Source organism: Micromys minutus, assembly GCF_963924665.1.
Source record: "Micromys minutus genome assembly, chromosome: 11".
Classification (NCBI taxonomy): domain Eukaryota; kingdom Metazoa; phylum Chordata; class Mammalia; order Rodentia; family Muridae; genus Micromys; species Micromys minutus.
The window spans coordinates 55,314,458-55,329,608 of record NC_137980.1 but is presented as its reverse complement, the minus strand read 5'-3'; the positions used below and the strand labels follow the sequence as shown (position 1 = coordinate 55,329,608).

At 53.8% G+C, this 15,151-nt stretch overlaps 1 protein-coding gene across 5 annotated transcripts in view; it reads right to left on the bottom strand.

Moving 5' to 3' along the window:
* Nucleotides 1–825: 825 nt before the first annotated feature.
* The window catches only part of SNPH (syntaphilin), a 42,944-nt gene continuing 28,618 nt past the window's right edge, over nt 826–15,151 (bottom strand). For 2 of the 5 annotated variants that reach the window (XM_080925383.1, XM_080925381.1), the window contains 4 exons: nt 11,750–11,846; nt 10,989–11,195; nt 7,457–7,606; nt 826–4,759 (listed from right to left, as the gene is read on the bottom strand). In XM_080925383.1, the coding sequence (XP_080781509.1) occupies nt 3,574–4,759; nt 7,457–7,606; nt 10,989–11,195; nt 11,750–11,799 (1,593 nt within the window). In that variant the 5' untranslated portion in view covers nt 11,800–11,846 and the 3' untranslated portion in view covers nt 826–3,573. Of the gene's footprint in view, nt 4,760–7,456; nt 7,607–10,988; nt 11,196–11,749; nt 12,232–15,151 lie in introns of those variants that run through there. The other 3 variants (XM_080925382.1, XM_080925379.1, XM_080925380.1) reach the window with 3 other exon arrangements.

Here is a 15,151-nt window from a genome sequence, read left to right as displayed (position 1 = left end):
TCAGTCTCCCTGGATCCTGATTTCTAGCTATGCCGAGGTACAGGTGGGACTTAGGCACCCGATTCTCTGTGCCCTAGATGCTGGGCACTTAGGCAGAAGAGCAGAACGTCACTAAGTGCCGCTGCGGCCCTCCGTAGACTCTGCCTCATCTGACAGAAGTGTGCCCTGTGTGTTGTCTTCATTGATTTTTGTCACAGGTTAACCCTTTATTGTCTGTAATTAACCCTTTACCGTCTTTTAAATAAAGATTGAATTTATAACACAGCCCCTGTCACGAAAGTTTCTGATAATTCTAGATTCTCTGGTCCTATGATATGCAGGGCAGCTTTTGTTTTTGGACAGTGGCCAGGCCAAAGTCATATCTGTGTACCCCTGAGAGCAGTGCTCTATGTGCTATGGTGTGCTTGCCAGTGTGTTATAGGGACGCTAACACTGAAGGGCACTGGGACCCCTGCTGGGTGGTCACGGCTGTTTTTGTAGCTACAGAATGGGTCAGAGAAGCCACTTTGAGACTACTTGAGAAAACTGGAATATTCTTGTGTTAACAGGATGGGGATCTGGGACCAGACAGCAGAGGTTCTAGAGCTTGTTCCTGATTACTGATGAGCAGAGACGCCCCAGTCCACACAGCAGGGTCTGGTGGAGCTGAGCCAGCCGAGAGCTGACTCTGTGCTGGGTGCCGTGGTGTTTCTCACCCATCCCAACACACTTAGAGAAATGACACAGTACAAAGACACCAGGCTGAGGGGCTGTGTGTGTTCATGCTTTAATTCAGAACTGTCTGCTACAGGCACAGCTCTGTCTGAACAAAGACACAAAGGAGACTGAGAGTTAGGACCCCTTCCCACAGGCCCCCTCCTGTGTCCCCTGAAGTTTGTCAAGATAGCCTAATGTGAGTGCACAGTGGCCTGTTTACATTGCCACCTAGATCAGGGGGGCTGTGAGTTCCTTGGGTGGATGGCCCTAGAGCCTGGGATTCATTGTCCTGTGCCTGTGCAGGTGAAGAGGGGTCTCCGTGAAAAGCTATGTATGCTACCTGCTTGGACATGTCGGTCACAACCTCTGCTCAGCACTGCCTCTGTTCAGAAATCCTTGCTGAGCTCTATCAGAGGGCTCCAAAGCAGAGGAGCCACTACTTCGAGCCACCGGGCTCCAAGGGCTCAGTGGCGATAGAAGGTAGTTCCTGGGGACACTTCCTCAAGACCTTGTCTGCTCTGACTGGAGGCAGGGGAAAGGAGCACCCTTAACGTTTTTGCTCCAGGAGCCAAGGGCAAGAGGGGAAATTGCAGCCTATGGGGTGGTGACCAACTGGGAAGGGGAGCTTTAGGGATGAGCATCTAAGGGGAGCCTGGCCCAGTTCCACCTTGCTCTCAGCCCCCTTCTCCATATCTGGAACCAGCAGGCTGCTCAAGTGTCTACTTCCAAGCCTACCTCTTGGGATTGCACGGGCATTGCAACCCCTTTGTAAGAATACGGGACTCTGGGCTTACATACATTTAAGCATAGGGCCATTACCCCAGCCTGCGGGGTTCCAGGATCATCCCAGGGTTGGGTAATGAGCTGCTTGCTCCACTTGCTCTGGCAAGGAGCAAGAGCCCTTCTGAGAGGCAGAACTCATAAAAGAGGACCTCTGCTGTAGGTGAGGTCCTCTGGTGATCACATAGGCAGGGGCAGGGTGGTGGCCAGTTCCACTTAATGCCTCTACAAACCTGGACCCTTTTCAATGGCTTCTTCAGCAGCAGAAACAGGGTTGGCCACAGTCGTAGCCCTGCCCGAGTCCACCAAAGACGAGACACAGCAAAGACATGGAACAGAGGGGCTGCAAAGTTGGACTAAATGCCAATGGTGAAAAATATATGGATTTTATGTTGACAAATATAGTTCATACATTTATTTTCTCAGCAGAGCTTCGACTGTTGCTAGGGAGACACATGGAGCTTCATGAGTGCACGGCGCAGGAGGCTGGGTCCGTGGCCAGTACTGGCTTGGCTTTGGATCAGTTTTATCCCGTGTCTCCATGGTACCACCCCAGTGTCCTATGGGGCAGCCCCAGCAAGGCCTCAGGCATTTGGGTTTGGTTCAGCTGGGGTAGGAATGTTCCACCAAGGATGGCTGGTCTGAGGCCCCAACCAAGGTGGGGGGAGTTTTGGAGGCACAAAGCGCATGGCAGAGGGCGCTTGCCCTGATGGCTAGGCTGGCTGCCCACTCCCAGTGCATGCAGGTGCCCTTCGGAGGGCACAGAGTGGAGGGGCAGAACTCATCAGTCAAGAAGTGGCCACTGGAGTAACTGAGGGCCAGCAACCTTAGCAGAGAACCAGAGAGGCTCCTGTGCCAGAGGGTAAGATGCAGGACCTCAAAGTGGGCCAGTCAGGTAGGTATGACCTCAGAGCATTTCCTCAGGCTGACTAGGCCTGGACCAGGAGCCGCACAGACAGGCTTCTACTACCTGGCCATGCCCCTGCTTGGGAAGCACACTCGGTGGGGGGGGGGGGGGGGGGACGGGACAACCCTGCTTTGGCATGGACAGGCAGATGTTGTGGCTTCAGAAACCCATTTGGAGTGCCCCCTGGTGGCCATCTTCCTCTGGAGTCAGCTGGGCGAGAGAAGCCCTCATCCCAGAAAGCAAGCAGCCTGGGGTTTCTAGGATGAGCAGGAAACTAAGTCCTTCAGGAATGTCCTTCAGGAGCGTAAACGCAGGTAGGGTTTGGGGCTAAAGGGGTCTGGGGTAAGTGGCCTCTGACTTTCCCAACTCGCTGAGGTACCTCTAGGCTACAGATGAGATGGACTCACCTCAGAAGGTGAAGGGCCCCTTAGAGCTGCTAGTCTTAACTTCTCTGTGCTGGCAGATTTGCCCAAGGGGAGCCGGGGCTTGGGTAAGGGCTCCCTCCAAATCCTACGATGAGTATGTTAGTAGTAGTGACGGGCACTGGACATCTCACAAAGATCTAACACACCCAGAACCAAGAAGACAGACAGACAGACATAAAACCTACCCTCCTGCCTGAGCTGGCCATTCCAGCTGGACCATACCTTTGCATCCTAGGGCAAGGGAGGAGGGCTGGAGCCTTGGTGGGACCAGGGAAGCCAGACCCAGCTTGGAGGGGTTCTCTGTATTTTGGGTCCTGGCTGCCTCCATTTGAGGTAATACTGGTCCAGGAGCCCAAGGAGAGGGGCAAGGGGTGGCTTGGAAGAGAAGGCATGGTGTGGGCCAGGTGCTGAAAAGAATGGTTCAAAAGAGGTAAGGATCCTCAGATCCATACAGCCAGAGACTTTCTGAGCAGGGCCTGCCTTGTCTAAAGTCTGGGTGGACAGAGGGGACAGAAGAGGGAGCTCTTACCAGTTTCACCCTCTTCAGTTAGCCATTTTAACCTTTTCTCTTGACTTTTTTTTTTTTTTTTTTTTTTTTGTGATGCCTTTCTGAATCCCTGACACTATTGACATCTTGTGTGGGGCCCTATTCCAGACCTGAAAGTAAATAAAAGGAAGCCAGATAGGGATGGGGGCGGGGTGAAGGGCAGCAAATGGCATCCTAGAGTCAAGGGTCAGGCTGCCAAAAGTGGAGAGCTGGCAGCTTCAGAGCTGGGAGCCGCCCGCTGAGCTGGAGCTTGGCTGGTTCAGTGAGCGGCAGCTGATCCTGCGGATGGAATGCAAGGCCACCGTGCAGCAGCCCCGCAGCAGGGAGCTGATGTTATAAATGGGCTGGCCCTGACGCCTCTGGGAGCGGCACAGCCAGGCCACTGTTGGCACAGCTGGTACTACTACAGCCAGCAGATCCACGATGTAGTGGCGGCTCCAGTAACTCTTGGGTTCCTTTTCGGTGGTGGCGGCGGCGGCGGCGGCGGCTGCCTCCTCCTCCTCTTCCACGGGACACACCACACTCACTGGCAGTCCTGGGTTAGAGTTGACTGCAGGCCGGTGTAGAGCTGGCCCGCAGGTGATGGGCTCTGGGGCCTCAAGCTCGTCACCTACGGTTACCACCACTGCAGAGTCGGGGTCTCTGGGCCCTGAAGGGTGGGGATCCAGCTCTGAGTGCCTGTCCTTGAGGACTGAACCACACACCTGAGCCTGGCCCACTTTCTCCAGGATGGTGCTCAGGTCAGGCTGGTACTGTACGAAGTCTGTCTGGATGGCCCGTTCCTGCATGCAGCTGGCCTGCACACCAGCCTCCGTGCCGCACAGCAGCTTCTCATAGGTGTTGCTGGCAGGGAAGCGGGGGCCCAGGTTGAAGGAGCTGTGCAGCGAGGCTTCCTCAAGGCCACAGTCCACTCCTGATGACAGCAGGCTACTGGCCTCCAGGGCATCCGTCCGACTCAGGGTGTCATCGGCAGCCACGAAGCCACTGTCAGCTCCATCCTCAGCAGAGGTGCTGGAAGGATCCCCAGGTTGGCGGTCACCACAGACGGCCGGGTCGCTCAGCTTGGTGTAGGTGGAGCTGCGGGTCAGGGAGCGTGCAGGAGACCCGCCTGCTGACTCCCCGGTTCCTTCCTCCTTGGCTACTCCATTCTGGGCCACCTCCATGCTGTGCAGCAGTGTCTCCAGCTTCTTGTTCTGGATATTGATGTCCACGAAGTACTTCTGCAGCCCCTTGTCCTTGTCAATCAGATTGTTCTTAACAGTGTCGATGACCTGCTTGAGCTGCCTGATCTCCTTGCGGGCCTCTTTCAGAGCCAGCTGGGCTTCCACACGGTGGCACTCCTCCTCAATCCAGTCTTCCTGCATGCGGGACAGCTGCGTCTTAAGGTCATCGATCTCTGTGTCCCTGTAAGCAAAGGCAACGTGATTGCTCGTAGCCTGTTCCCCTGGCCTGTCACTGCTACGACAGAGAGGCAAGGAGATGTCACCAAGCACAGATGGCCCCCTGACGAGGTGGCTCAAAGCTAGAGACAAGAGAAGGAGGATTTGGTGTCCCTTGTTTCATCCCACAGGGAAGAGTGAGGGTGGTTGGAGCCAGGGGCCAAAACAGGATAGGTTCCTTCAAGAGGGAGAAGAAATGGCAGCAGGAGTCACATCCCATCTCACCCACAAAACTAAGCTCTCTCACACCATCACCTCCAGAGAAGACTGCACAGATCCGTAATCGAGGGGGCTACTTTTATAAAATGTGATAAAACAATGCAAAATGGCAAATGTTAGGGAGGGAAACGGTTTCTCCTGAAGCAGCTTGGGTTTTAAGTGGAGAGAGATTTGCACCCCCGCCCAACTCCCAACCCCCAGGGAAAGGATGGTGACATGTGACAAATGACACAGCCTTTGCTAATGGTGGGGGAGCTGACCATTTTACAACATGCCTCTTTCAGAAAGAGTGGTGAACGAGTCTCAGGAGGGTGAAGAGAACTGGGTGGCCCTCTTGTATGTCTGCTACCAGGTTCTTTGTATTTCCTGTCAAGAGGAGAAGCTGAAGGGATGGATGGGAAATGCAGGGTTACCAGAGAAGGGCTGTACCAGCAAGCAGAGTATCAGCAAGACTTTCACCTAGATATGCTAAGGTCCTTAAGTCTCTCAGTCACAGGAAGAGCCAGAGGTGCTGAAGAAGAAGTGGTGAGAGAGGGGGAGTGACGGTGAGACTCAGCGGGAGAGGACCTATGAGTCTAGCAGAGTAGCTGTACCATACCAGGCACCATAGATCTTTCCACTCCAGAATAGGCTCCAGATGGCAAACACTATTCTCTAGGAGAGGCTGGCCATCAATAAGGTGGCTCAGCAGTGCATAGCTGGGGGGCGGGGAGCTGGAACTACCTGAGTGGCATCAGCAGGCAGATCAACAGGCATGGGGTTCGTGATCTCCCTCTTCTCCACTTCTCACTCATGCCTGCCCTGGGAGGTAAGTCTGTAGGGAGGAGCTGGTATGCTCAGCTTGGCTGCTTGGCTGCACCGTGCACCTCTCTCCTTGGAGCCAGCTAGACCTCGGGGGCAAGTCCTGAACTTGCCTGGTGCTATAGGTCTAACTAACATTTGAACCACATCTTAAAGGAAGGGGTTGGCAAGCCCAAGATGAAAGAAGAGGCACCTCAAAGGGTTGGGGACACAATGTCCACAAGCAAAGAGAGACTTGTCAAAGTGCATAGTGGATGATGAGTGGGGCGGGGGGAGGTTAGCACAAGAGTATGGGTGGGAAATAATACCCGGAGGGTGTGAGGAGGAAGGCAGACATGTAGGTAACAGTGGGTAGGGGTGGTAAAGGAGCAGCCACAGAAGGGTATTCTGCTAAGCACAGGTAGATAGATGGTCTGCATGTCACTACTGGCTGGCCCAGAAAGGGAGCTGGGAGCTGGGCTGCTGTTTCCTCATGGACATCAGTGCAAAAGGCCAATCAGTATGAGTGCCATTAGGCAGAGGGCAGGAACTTGAAAACAAAACCTTAGTTCAAAGGTGGCAGCGCCCACAACTAGAAACCTACCGAACTCTGAAAACCACAACAAACCCAGACTGGACTTGGCCGGTCATACATGCGGTACTCTAATATGTCCAGAGAAAGATGAAGACAGGAATATCAGTGGATGTCAGGAGTTGGTGATCAGAAAGGAGCAGCCGGGGCTGATGGGAGATTGTAGGGAATGGGGAATGACTGCTAATGGGAACAGGGCGATAAAAAGAGGTGTCAGATTGTACCAACACTACGCACCATGCAGTAGTTACTTTAGATGGGCCAATTCTGTGGCACAGAGAGTACTTTGGGTTCGGTGTGGTATAAAGAAAGACACAGTGGGAGGCCTGGCCTGAGCTCTATTCCCTTGCACTGCTTGGTCCGGCTCTGAACAGACACAGGTCAGAGGACACTGGTGAGAGTGATAAGAGGTAGGACGTCTGTTGCTTGTGACAGGGCCTCCTATGCACTTCATGCTTCCAACTTACACTCCGTCCTCATTTGACTGAGTCCTGGCACAGCACACGTGTGCCATGCTGCTCAACCTTTGAAGTGTGGCTCTAACGGTGAAAGCAGCAGGAGGGGCAGCACTAAGTGCCTACAAGGACCTGAGATGAGCACAAGTGGACATGAGCTCAAGGAGACGTCCAGGTGAGCACAAAGCCTATCTCCTGACCCCCTGTCGTCTGTAGGAGGAAGCAGGCATGAAGGAAGGCTTCTGGGCTTACGCTGGTGGGCTGAGAGGCCTGTGTCTCACCCCCAGGGATAAAACGTCAGAGACTCCGTGGTTCAGCTCCCTGGGAAGATAGGATCCAGGTGAGAAGTTGCCACTTAAAGGAGCTGTAGTGCTATGGAAAGGAGAGTGACAGTACAGCCCTTTCAGGGTCCCTTCCCACGGGTCCCAAGCACTTGCCTAAGGCAGACAAGGGAGCTTGGGAGCTAAAGCCTCTAAAGGTGGGTCCAAGTGAGGTTTTGCTAAGAGGAGATTTGTTCAGATAGATGGAGTAAAGCCACTCCTTCCCCTTCCCAGGCTATAGCTTAGGGCCCGGGCTCTGCTGGGGCTGGTGGGTGTCCCGAGGGTGTTCCACTCACCGATCCTGGAGCCGGTCCTGTGTGTCCTTGAGCCGGGCCTTCAGGTGCCGGATGCAGACCTCCTTTTGCTGCAGCGGAGTCAGGTACTGCTCAGGGGTGGGAGGCTTGATGCCATGGTTGTCACTGCACAGTGTGTACTTCATGGAGCGTCTGCAAGGGTATGTCCGTCAGAGGCGGAGGATGGAGGGCGAGGCCAGACGCAGGGCAGGGCCAGGGAGCAGGGGCGTCCGGCCTAACTACCTTCAGCTCAGCCTGCGCCACCAGCCCTCCTGCTCCTGCCATGGGGCCACGGTGCAAAGACAGCCTTCTACCAGGTGAGTTTAGTGATTCTCTTCTGAGTATAGGATGGGGACTCAAAGGCTCCTCTGCTCAGGGAAGAAGAGACCTCTTCTGAGGCTTGTGTGTGCTAAGTACTTTATGACACCATGTGTGGGCCCTCCCTGTAGCAGTAGGCTCAGGGCAGCCTTTGTCCTGCAAACACACACTCACATCAGAGAGGCTGGTGCAAGCAAGTGCTGTCTCATATGCTTCCCCAGCCCAGGCTGCAAGTCCTCAGCAGGTAAGTGTGAGAATGAATGGGGAGCGAGGGCAGGTTCCCCGTGAGCCTGGAGGATGAGGAGTCACTTACAGAGGAGACACTCTTCTCCCTGCAGCTGGCAGCCTGTCTAGCATAGGGACAGGAATGGGGAGGGCAGACAGCTGTGAGGTCATGGCTGTGTCTGCAGACACCCTCATGCACTCTTTACCCTCCTTTGGGAGCATTCAGGTTTGCATTGCATTTACCCACTGGGAGGTCTGGCCACTCCTTCCTCATAAGACATTCATGGTGTCTGAGGTATCCTGCACCTGCATGTCCCCATATGTGTATATACATGTTTCATACCGCCTTCACAGGCAATTGTATGGTCCAGGGCACCAGTCTTGTTTATATACCTATGCTCTGGGGCATGTGGGGACACCTGTGGACATTTAGCAGCAGGCTCTGGAATGACAGCTGGCTGGGTGCCTTATGGAACTTATACAGTGCGTCATACCACTACACTCTGGAGGAGCCTCCACTCAGAGGACCACTGCAGCCAGGAGGGAGGAGCCAGGAGGGAGGAGCCAGGAGGGAGGAGCCAGGAGGGAGGAGCCCGGATGGAGGTCTGGCCAATGCTTTCCCAGGAAGAACTCCCTGACTCCACAACAAACTATAGTCCAGGTGGTTCCCCCCACAGCTTCCTGGCTGCAGGATCTGTTCTTAAGAACCCTAGTTGGTTCTTGGTTTCAAACCCCAGGAGACTGGGGCTGCAGCCATAAGACCCTGATGCTCCAGGGTCTGGGAGCGCTTAGGCTCAGCATAGACACTTCATAGGGCTGGAAAAGGCAGGTCCTGCAGAGACCCATTGTGGCAGTGGTCACATTAAAGGCAGGTTTAACATTTCATGGAAGAAGCTGTGTAATGTTTACTGTAGACTGTGAAGTGTTACAGAGAAGGTGTCAGTAGAAAGGGAAACCAGGTCATACAGCCTTTCTTCCACTTGGCATGGGGCAAGGGGACCCCCAATTTAGCACATGCCACATCTGTAGCACATCTGCAGAGACCTAGGCTCTCCCACCTTGGTCTAAGATCTCTCCAAAAGAGAAGAAGCCATATAGCATCTTCCATTTAGACGGTAGCTGTCCTCCTGACCTGCAAGGGACTTGATAGCTGGACACAGACCTGCGACGAGTAAACACAGTCCTCAGCCTGGCATGAGGCAAGAGGTGAAGAAGACAACATTAAACTCGTAAGGACAGGGCTGGAGAAATGGCTCAGTGGTTAAGAGCACTGGCTGCTCTTTCAGAGGAGCTGAGTTCAATTCCCAGCAACCACATGGTGGCTCACAACCATCTGTAGTGGGATCTGATGCCCTCTTCTGGTGTGTCTGAAGACAGTGACAGTGTACTCACATATATAAAATAAATAAATTAAAAAAAAAAAAAAACTAGTAAGGATGCAGATTACAGTCTAGTGGGGGCTTTGAATGTTCTCATTTGTTTTCATGGACATTTTCCCCAAGGTACCATTTAATACCTGTTTATAGTCTCTCCCTCCCTCCCTCTTTTCTCTGTGGTGTGTGCATTCAAAAATAGAAGCATGTGATCACACATATTAGAGACAGCCTGACTGCAGTGAGGCCCTTAGGTAATGTGTCCTGTCCCCTAGAGGTAGCAGCCCCCTATTTTGGGCAACAGGTCTTCTACCGAGGTGCTTGACCTGGGGTTTGAGACTGTGCCAGCCAGGGCCTTCAGATGGGAGATGTGTTATAAAATCGTTAGTAATAGAAAAGTCTGGAAGCTTCCAATTCTATGCTTTTCAAGATGCAATTCAGAAGCGTGAGGCTGGACACACGCCTTACACATGACTATTACCTACGATCTACACCTTCATGAAAATACCTGAGATCTGTGGCTTTAGGGGCTGTGGGTATCACTGAGATCTGTGACTTTAGTGGCTGTGGGTATCACAGATCTGTGGCTTTAGTGCCTGTGGGTATCACAGATCTGTGGCTTTAGTGCCTGTGGGTATCACAGATCTGTGGCTTTAGTGCCTGTGGGTATCACAGCACACAGATGGCATCTCTCTACCGAGAAGGAGGAGCTTGACTATAGGCCTGCAGTCAGAACATATCCATCCTCTGTGTTCACAACCCTCAAGCTTCGCTGTGGTCCAGGATATACAAACAGTCTGCAAACCCATTCACTGATATTTCTGAATTATTAGGTGCACTTTATGGCAAAGAAACAGTTAAGCCTTGGGGACAGGAAGCCAAATCCAAAGCCTGCAGGTCCCCCAAATCTCCTACTTCCTACTTGTATTCCAGCCCCCAGCAAATAGGACGTCACATCAGCACCTGGTTCCAATGTCCTGGTCCTCGAGGATCCACAGCATTTCTTTATGGGCCCTTTCGGTGACTCTGTATTTCAGGTGTCTGTCTACTATACCCAGACCATAATTTAACACATGCCACATCTGTAGCACATCTGCATTTGCAGTTCCTGAGACAATGCTTGTACACATTCTCCTCTTTGGGATGGCATCATTTGGGGGGGGGGGCACACTAATCCTCTCTGAATTAACAGGACAGGTTGCTAGTAAGTCACACAGCCTAGTTCTAACAAGTGAAGTCAGACAAAATTTCACAGGCACGTGTTCCTTCTCCAAGCAATGGACACAAAGGGGGCTATCTTCTTTTTTTTCTGTCCTGAAGGCGCCATTTTGGGATAATGAGGACAAAAGATGTTCACATGGATGGTGGAGCAGGAAGAAGAAAGACCAGTGATGTTTCAGGAGTTGCCTGTCTCTGGCTCCTGCCTCAATATCTCACTGCATTTGTTCACGTCTATCTTACAGACAGGAACCGGAGCTCAGAGGGGAGATGTGAGCTGTCCTAGGTCAATGTGAGTAAGAAAGCTGGAGGTGGGATGGTCAGAGCACGTGATGTTTCCCCATCTCCTGGGTACCATGTTCCCAGGCAGCCCGGCCAGGCTGGAAGGAGGAGCTGGTTACCTCGGTGTGGGGCTGCTGTCACTGCCCTTGCAGGAGCCAGAGTTGCTGCTGCTGCTCAGGGAGGAGGTGCCGTAGGCGTCCCGCACACTCACAGGTGGAGAGGTGCGCCTGGAGGCGGGGAGAAGAGGCAGCTGCTCATTCTGGCTGGCAGGCAGCTGTGGGCACTGGGTGAACACTGCCAGGCCGCTACGGCCTAAAGTGCCCCCGCTTCGAGTTCATCACAGGGAAGGAAGGCAGTGGAGAGGGGACACACACACACACACAGAGACAAGATGACAGAACAGACAGTGGGAATCAAGATGGAAACCAGAAGTTGGCTGACCCTCCTCGATCCCCAGGGTCAAGAACTGAGGCTAGACAGGGCTGTGGACAAATGGTGGGCCCCAGGTTCTCTCAGCTCAGGGAAGGATATCCATGCATGAACTGAAACAGAGGAGAGAAAAATGGGGCAGACAGGAGGCGACTGGAGGAGGGGCCCACTGGGTGAAGAAGCCAAAGGAGAAACTACTGCTTGTAAGGACGGTGATGGCAGGGCAGGTGCTGATGGGGACCTTCAGATAACTGTTATATCCAACGTGTCACCTGGGTCTTTAAATAGTTCCTGGAGGTGGCATGGACCAGCCAGCCCATTTTAAGAATGGAAAAACTGAGGCCACAAGTAGTTTAAAGGAGCACTACAAGTCTGCTGCACAAACTACTAGTCAAAGCCCAAGGCTTTCTGAGTCTGAAGCCCAGGCTGTAGACAAAGGAGACATACTCACCTGCGCGATCCAGCAGAGGCCCGTCTACTTCCCTGCAGGGACATGGCCATGAGGCTGCGGGTCCTGGTTAGCGGCGGGATGGGCGGTGTTCCCGGGGCTGAGGAAAGAGGGTGGGTTGTGGGGGGCGTAGGGAGGGCAGGGCCAGGCCATGTCATTCTCTCACTGGGGCCACTGCCTGGCATGACTTCTCCTCTTGCCCCTCAGGCACGACACCCCAGAATCAAGTGAGGGCCTATAGGCTAGGCTGCAGGCAGCTGCCTCCACCAGTGAATTCAGTGGGGTGCACAGGCTGCCAACCCCAGTTTAAAGTCTCAGTCCTCAGAGCCTCAGGGGTAGCTAGAAGTCACCAGTCCAACCCCAGATCTTCCAGGTCACAGTGAAGGTGCCCATAGGGGTGAAGATGCTGTCACAGTCAGACAAGGGCCTCCTGCCCACCAGTGCAGCAAAAGGGTCTTCTACTCTACCAGCAAAGCCTGCGTCTCCCCAAGTCCCTGCCCCTCAGATCCTGCCTCCCACATCCAGTCCTCCCTCTCTGGCGGGGGCTGCAGGTCGAAGGACTCCTGGTGCAGGAGTCGGAGCCCCGGATTAGGCCGGGCTGGTCTCGCTGACCATCGCCTTTCCAGTTGGCACGTGGTTCGGGGCTTCCTGGCTACAAAGGAGACAAGACAGACGGACATACCAGCACACGTGTAGAGATAAATGGATACAGACAAAATAGGTCATTCCAAGATGTGTCACACACATGTCCATGCTTAGGCGCCTGCCCACAGGCAGGACGAGCAGCCAGGCCCTCTGGTTACCATACTGCATGCAGACATGGCCGCCTCTGTCATACAAACATGCATGCTTACTTAAGCACATCCCAAGAGCTTGCGCACAAGCTTGATGTTCAGGAGGCCAAGGTCAAGACAGTAGGAAGCCCTGCCCAGCGGCTGAGTATTCCAGGGTGGGTGGAGCTAGATTCCAGGGTGGGTGGAGCTAGATTCCAGGGTGGGTGGAGCTAGATTCCAGGGTGGGTGGAGCTAGCGAGTACATTCACATGCCCAGGAGATTTGAGAAAAGGGATGGGTGGACTCAGGCCTAGTGACTCCGCTGCTGAGGTCCTTAGGATGTTCTACAGAGAAGAGACACATGGTGGCAAGGGACAGCTCTGCAGAGATGTATGTGTTCAGGGATAAGGGGGAAGGAGAGGCTCTATGCTGAGGGTTAGCTGTCTGGGATCAGGGCTACACTAGCATCAGCTTAGAGCTCCTTGGGTCAAGGGAGAGAAACCTAGGCTTTCTGCAGCCAGTGGCTAGTTTGAGCCAGACTGAGAGGTGGCAGCCCCTGACTCCACACTCAGGAAAGGGACTGTAGACAACAGCCTGGGAAAGCTTAGCTAAACATGTCATGCCCTGGACGTCTGCTCATGCTGGAGGAGAAGCAGCTGCCAAGCCAAGCCCCAGTGCACACCAGCCCGTGCTACATGTGTTACGTACATCACGCCATTGATTTCTCCCAACAGCCCTATGAGGAAGTGCTGAGATTAGTCCCCTCTCATAGATAAGGAATCAGGGCCTCTACAAGTAATAGGACTTGCCCAAGTCACACCCCAGTTGTGTGGCAGGACTAGTATTTGAACCAGACCAGCATCAGATACTGAGATCTCAAACCCCAGAGTTCCTGACCCAGGGACTACCTCCTTCCCACGTCAGGGCCCCCCAGGAGTCTGCTTCTCCTGGCCAGTAGTGGGACCATCTCCTGAGTGGACAAAGACACTACTCAGATGGCCAGTTTCCTGGCTATGATACAGAACATGGCCTGTTCCCCTAGAGGGCCAGGACACAGCCAGCATTGTCTGCCCAAAGGTGTCAGGTGCTGGGATGCAGGAGCCACTGACACCATGTCTGTCACCTGAGCTGCTCACCTAGCTTGGCACCACTTCCCATCCACTAGTTTCAGTCACCTAAGCAGAGCCTCTGGGAACAACAGCGGGGCCAGACCCACAACAGCACAGGATATGGGCCAGTCCAAAGTGGGGAATCAGTAGACTGTATGCCTGTCTAGAGGCACACAGGGTCCCTGTCTCCGGGGCACAGAAGGACACGGGAACAGCTGGAGTAGGCAGGTAGGGAGTGATGGTATTTGCTAACGAGTGGACAGAACTTGGAGGACTGCCTGACACAGAGTGAGTCCTCTGTGGTCGGGTGACCTGCTAGCAGCTTTCTCTCATTTGGGCCCTTGTTAGTCTATCTCTGTCTCTTCACTATCTACGTCCATCAACACTTTTCTCCCGCCTTAGCCTGTCTGTGGGGAGAGGGAGCACCTTCAGCAGGCCTCCCAGGAAGGCTTCTCTGCCACGCTAGCTCGGGTGAGTGTGGCTGATCAGTCAGCATAGTTCGGGTGGAATGTGAGGCCCCAGGCTTGGAGATGGGTGAGCGGTTAGACAATGCATGTGGTCCTGACCCAGCGGGAGCTTTGTCCCAGCTGCCTCTGCTACCACCTTGCCACCACCTGCTTCTTCCTCCTCTTGAGTTCTGTTTCCTTTCCTCCCTGGCTGTGGGTGGGAATGGGGTGGCATTTGTACCTGGACACAGCTAACAGTCTCCTGGGAGGTTGGAAGCAGACATTAATTCAGGGCAGAGTGGAAGTGGCGGTTTCCCTGATGGGACCTCACCAGGCAGAAGCCACCCAGGCCCACAGGGTGCCTCCTCATCAGGATCCTGCTCAGAGGCCCCAGTGTGTACCCTGTGTCTTCTCAACTCTTCCCTCTCATCAGAGCCCTAGAGAGGAGGCTTGTTGCCATGGTGCTTTATTGCCTTGTCGCCTGTTCAGCCTGGAGCCCCACGGGCCTCTCCCCAGGCAGCTGGAGGCAGCCACTTGGAATAGAAGGTGAAAGGAAACCCTAAGCCACAGGAGCGCTGCCAACAATCTCTCATCCCTTCAACCCCAAGGGCACCCACCCCTCTTCACACCAGTGTCCCTGTTTCACCATTGTGCACACTCCATAGCAACCACACAAACATCTGCCTCTCTGATTGGTCATCCCTGTGCCCAGTGGTGCCTAAGGGCTTATAATGAGAAGCAGGAGCCAAAAGATCTGGGGTTGAATCCTGGCCCTTGTACTCTCTGAATGCAAGCCTCGCCAGTCTGGCTACTGCTGAGATTCAGCCTCTCATCCACGGTGAGCTGCACCTCCTTGCTGGGTACTGTGGAAGTAACAGGAAGCAGAGCATGCACGTGGCATGGATGTGTGCTCTGTCACACAAGAGCCACGAACAAGCAGGAGCAGACAGCAGTCTGGAAGTAGACAACTGAAGTGTGATATGACCTTCAAAAAAGAAACACATCCAAAACATTTTGGTGACCTCAGGAAGGTCAAGAGAAGCTTCTTCCAGCCAGAAACGTGTGTTGGGTTGGAAC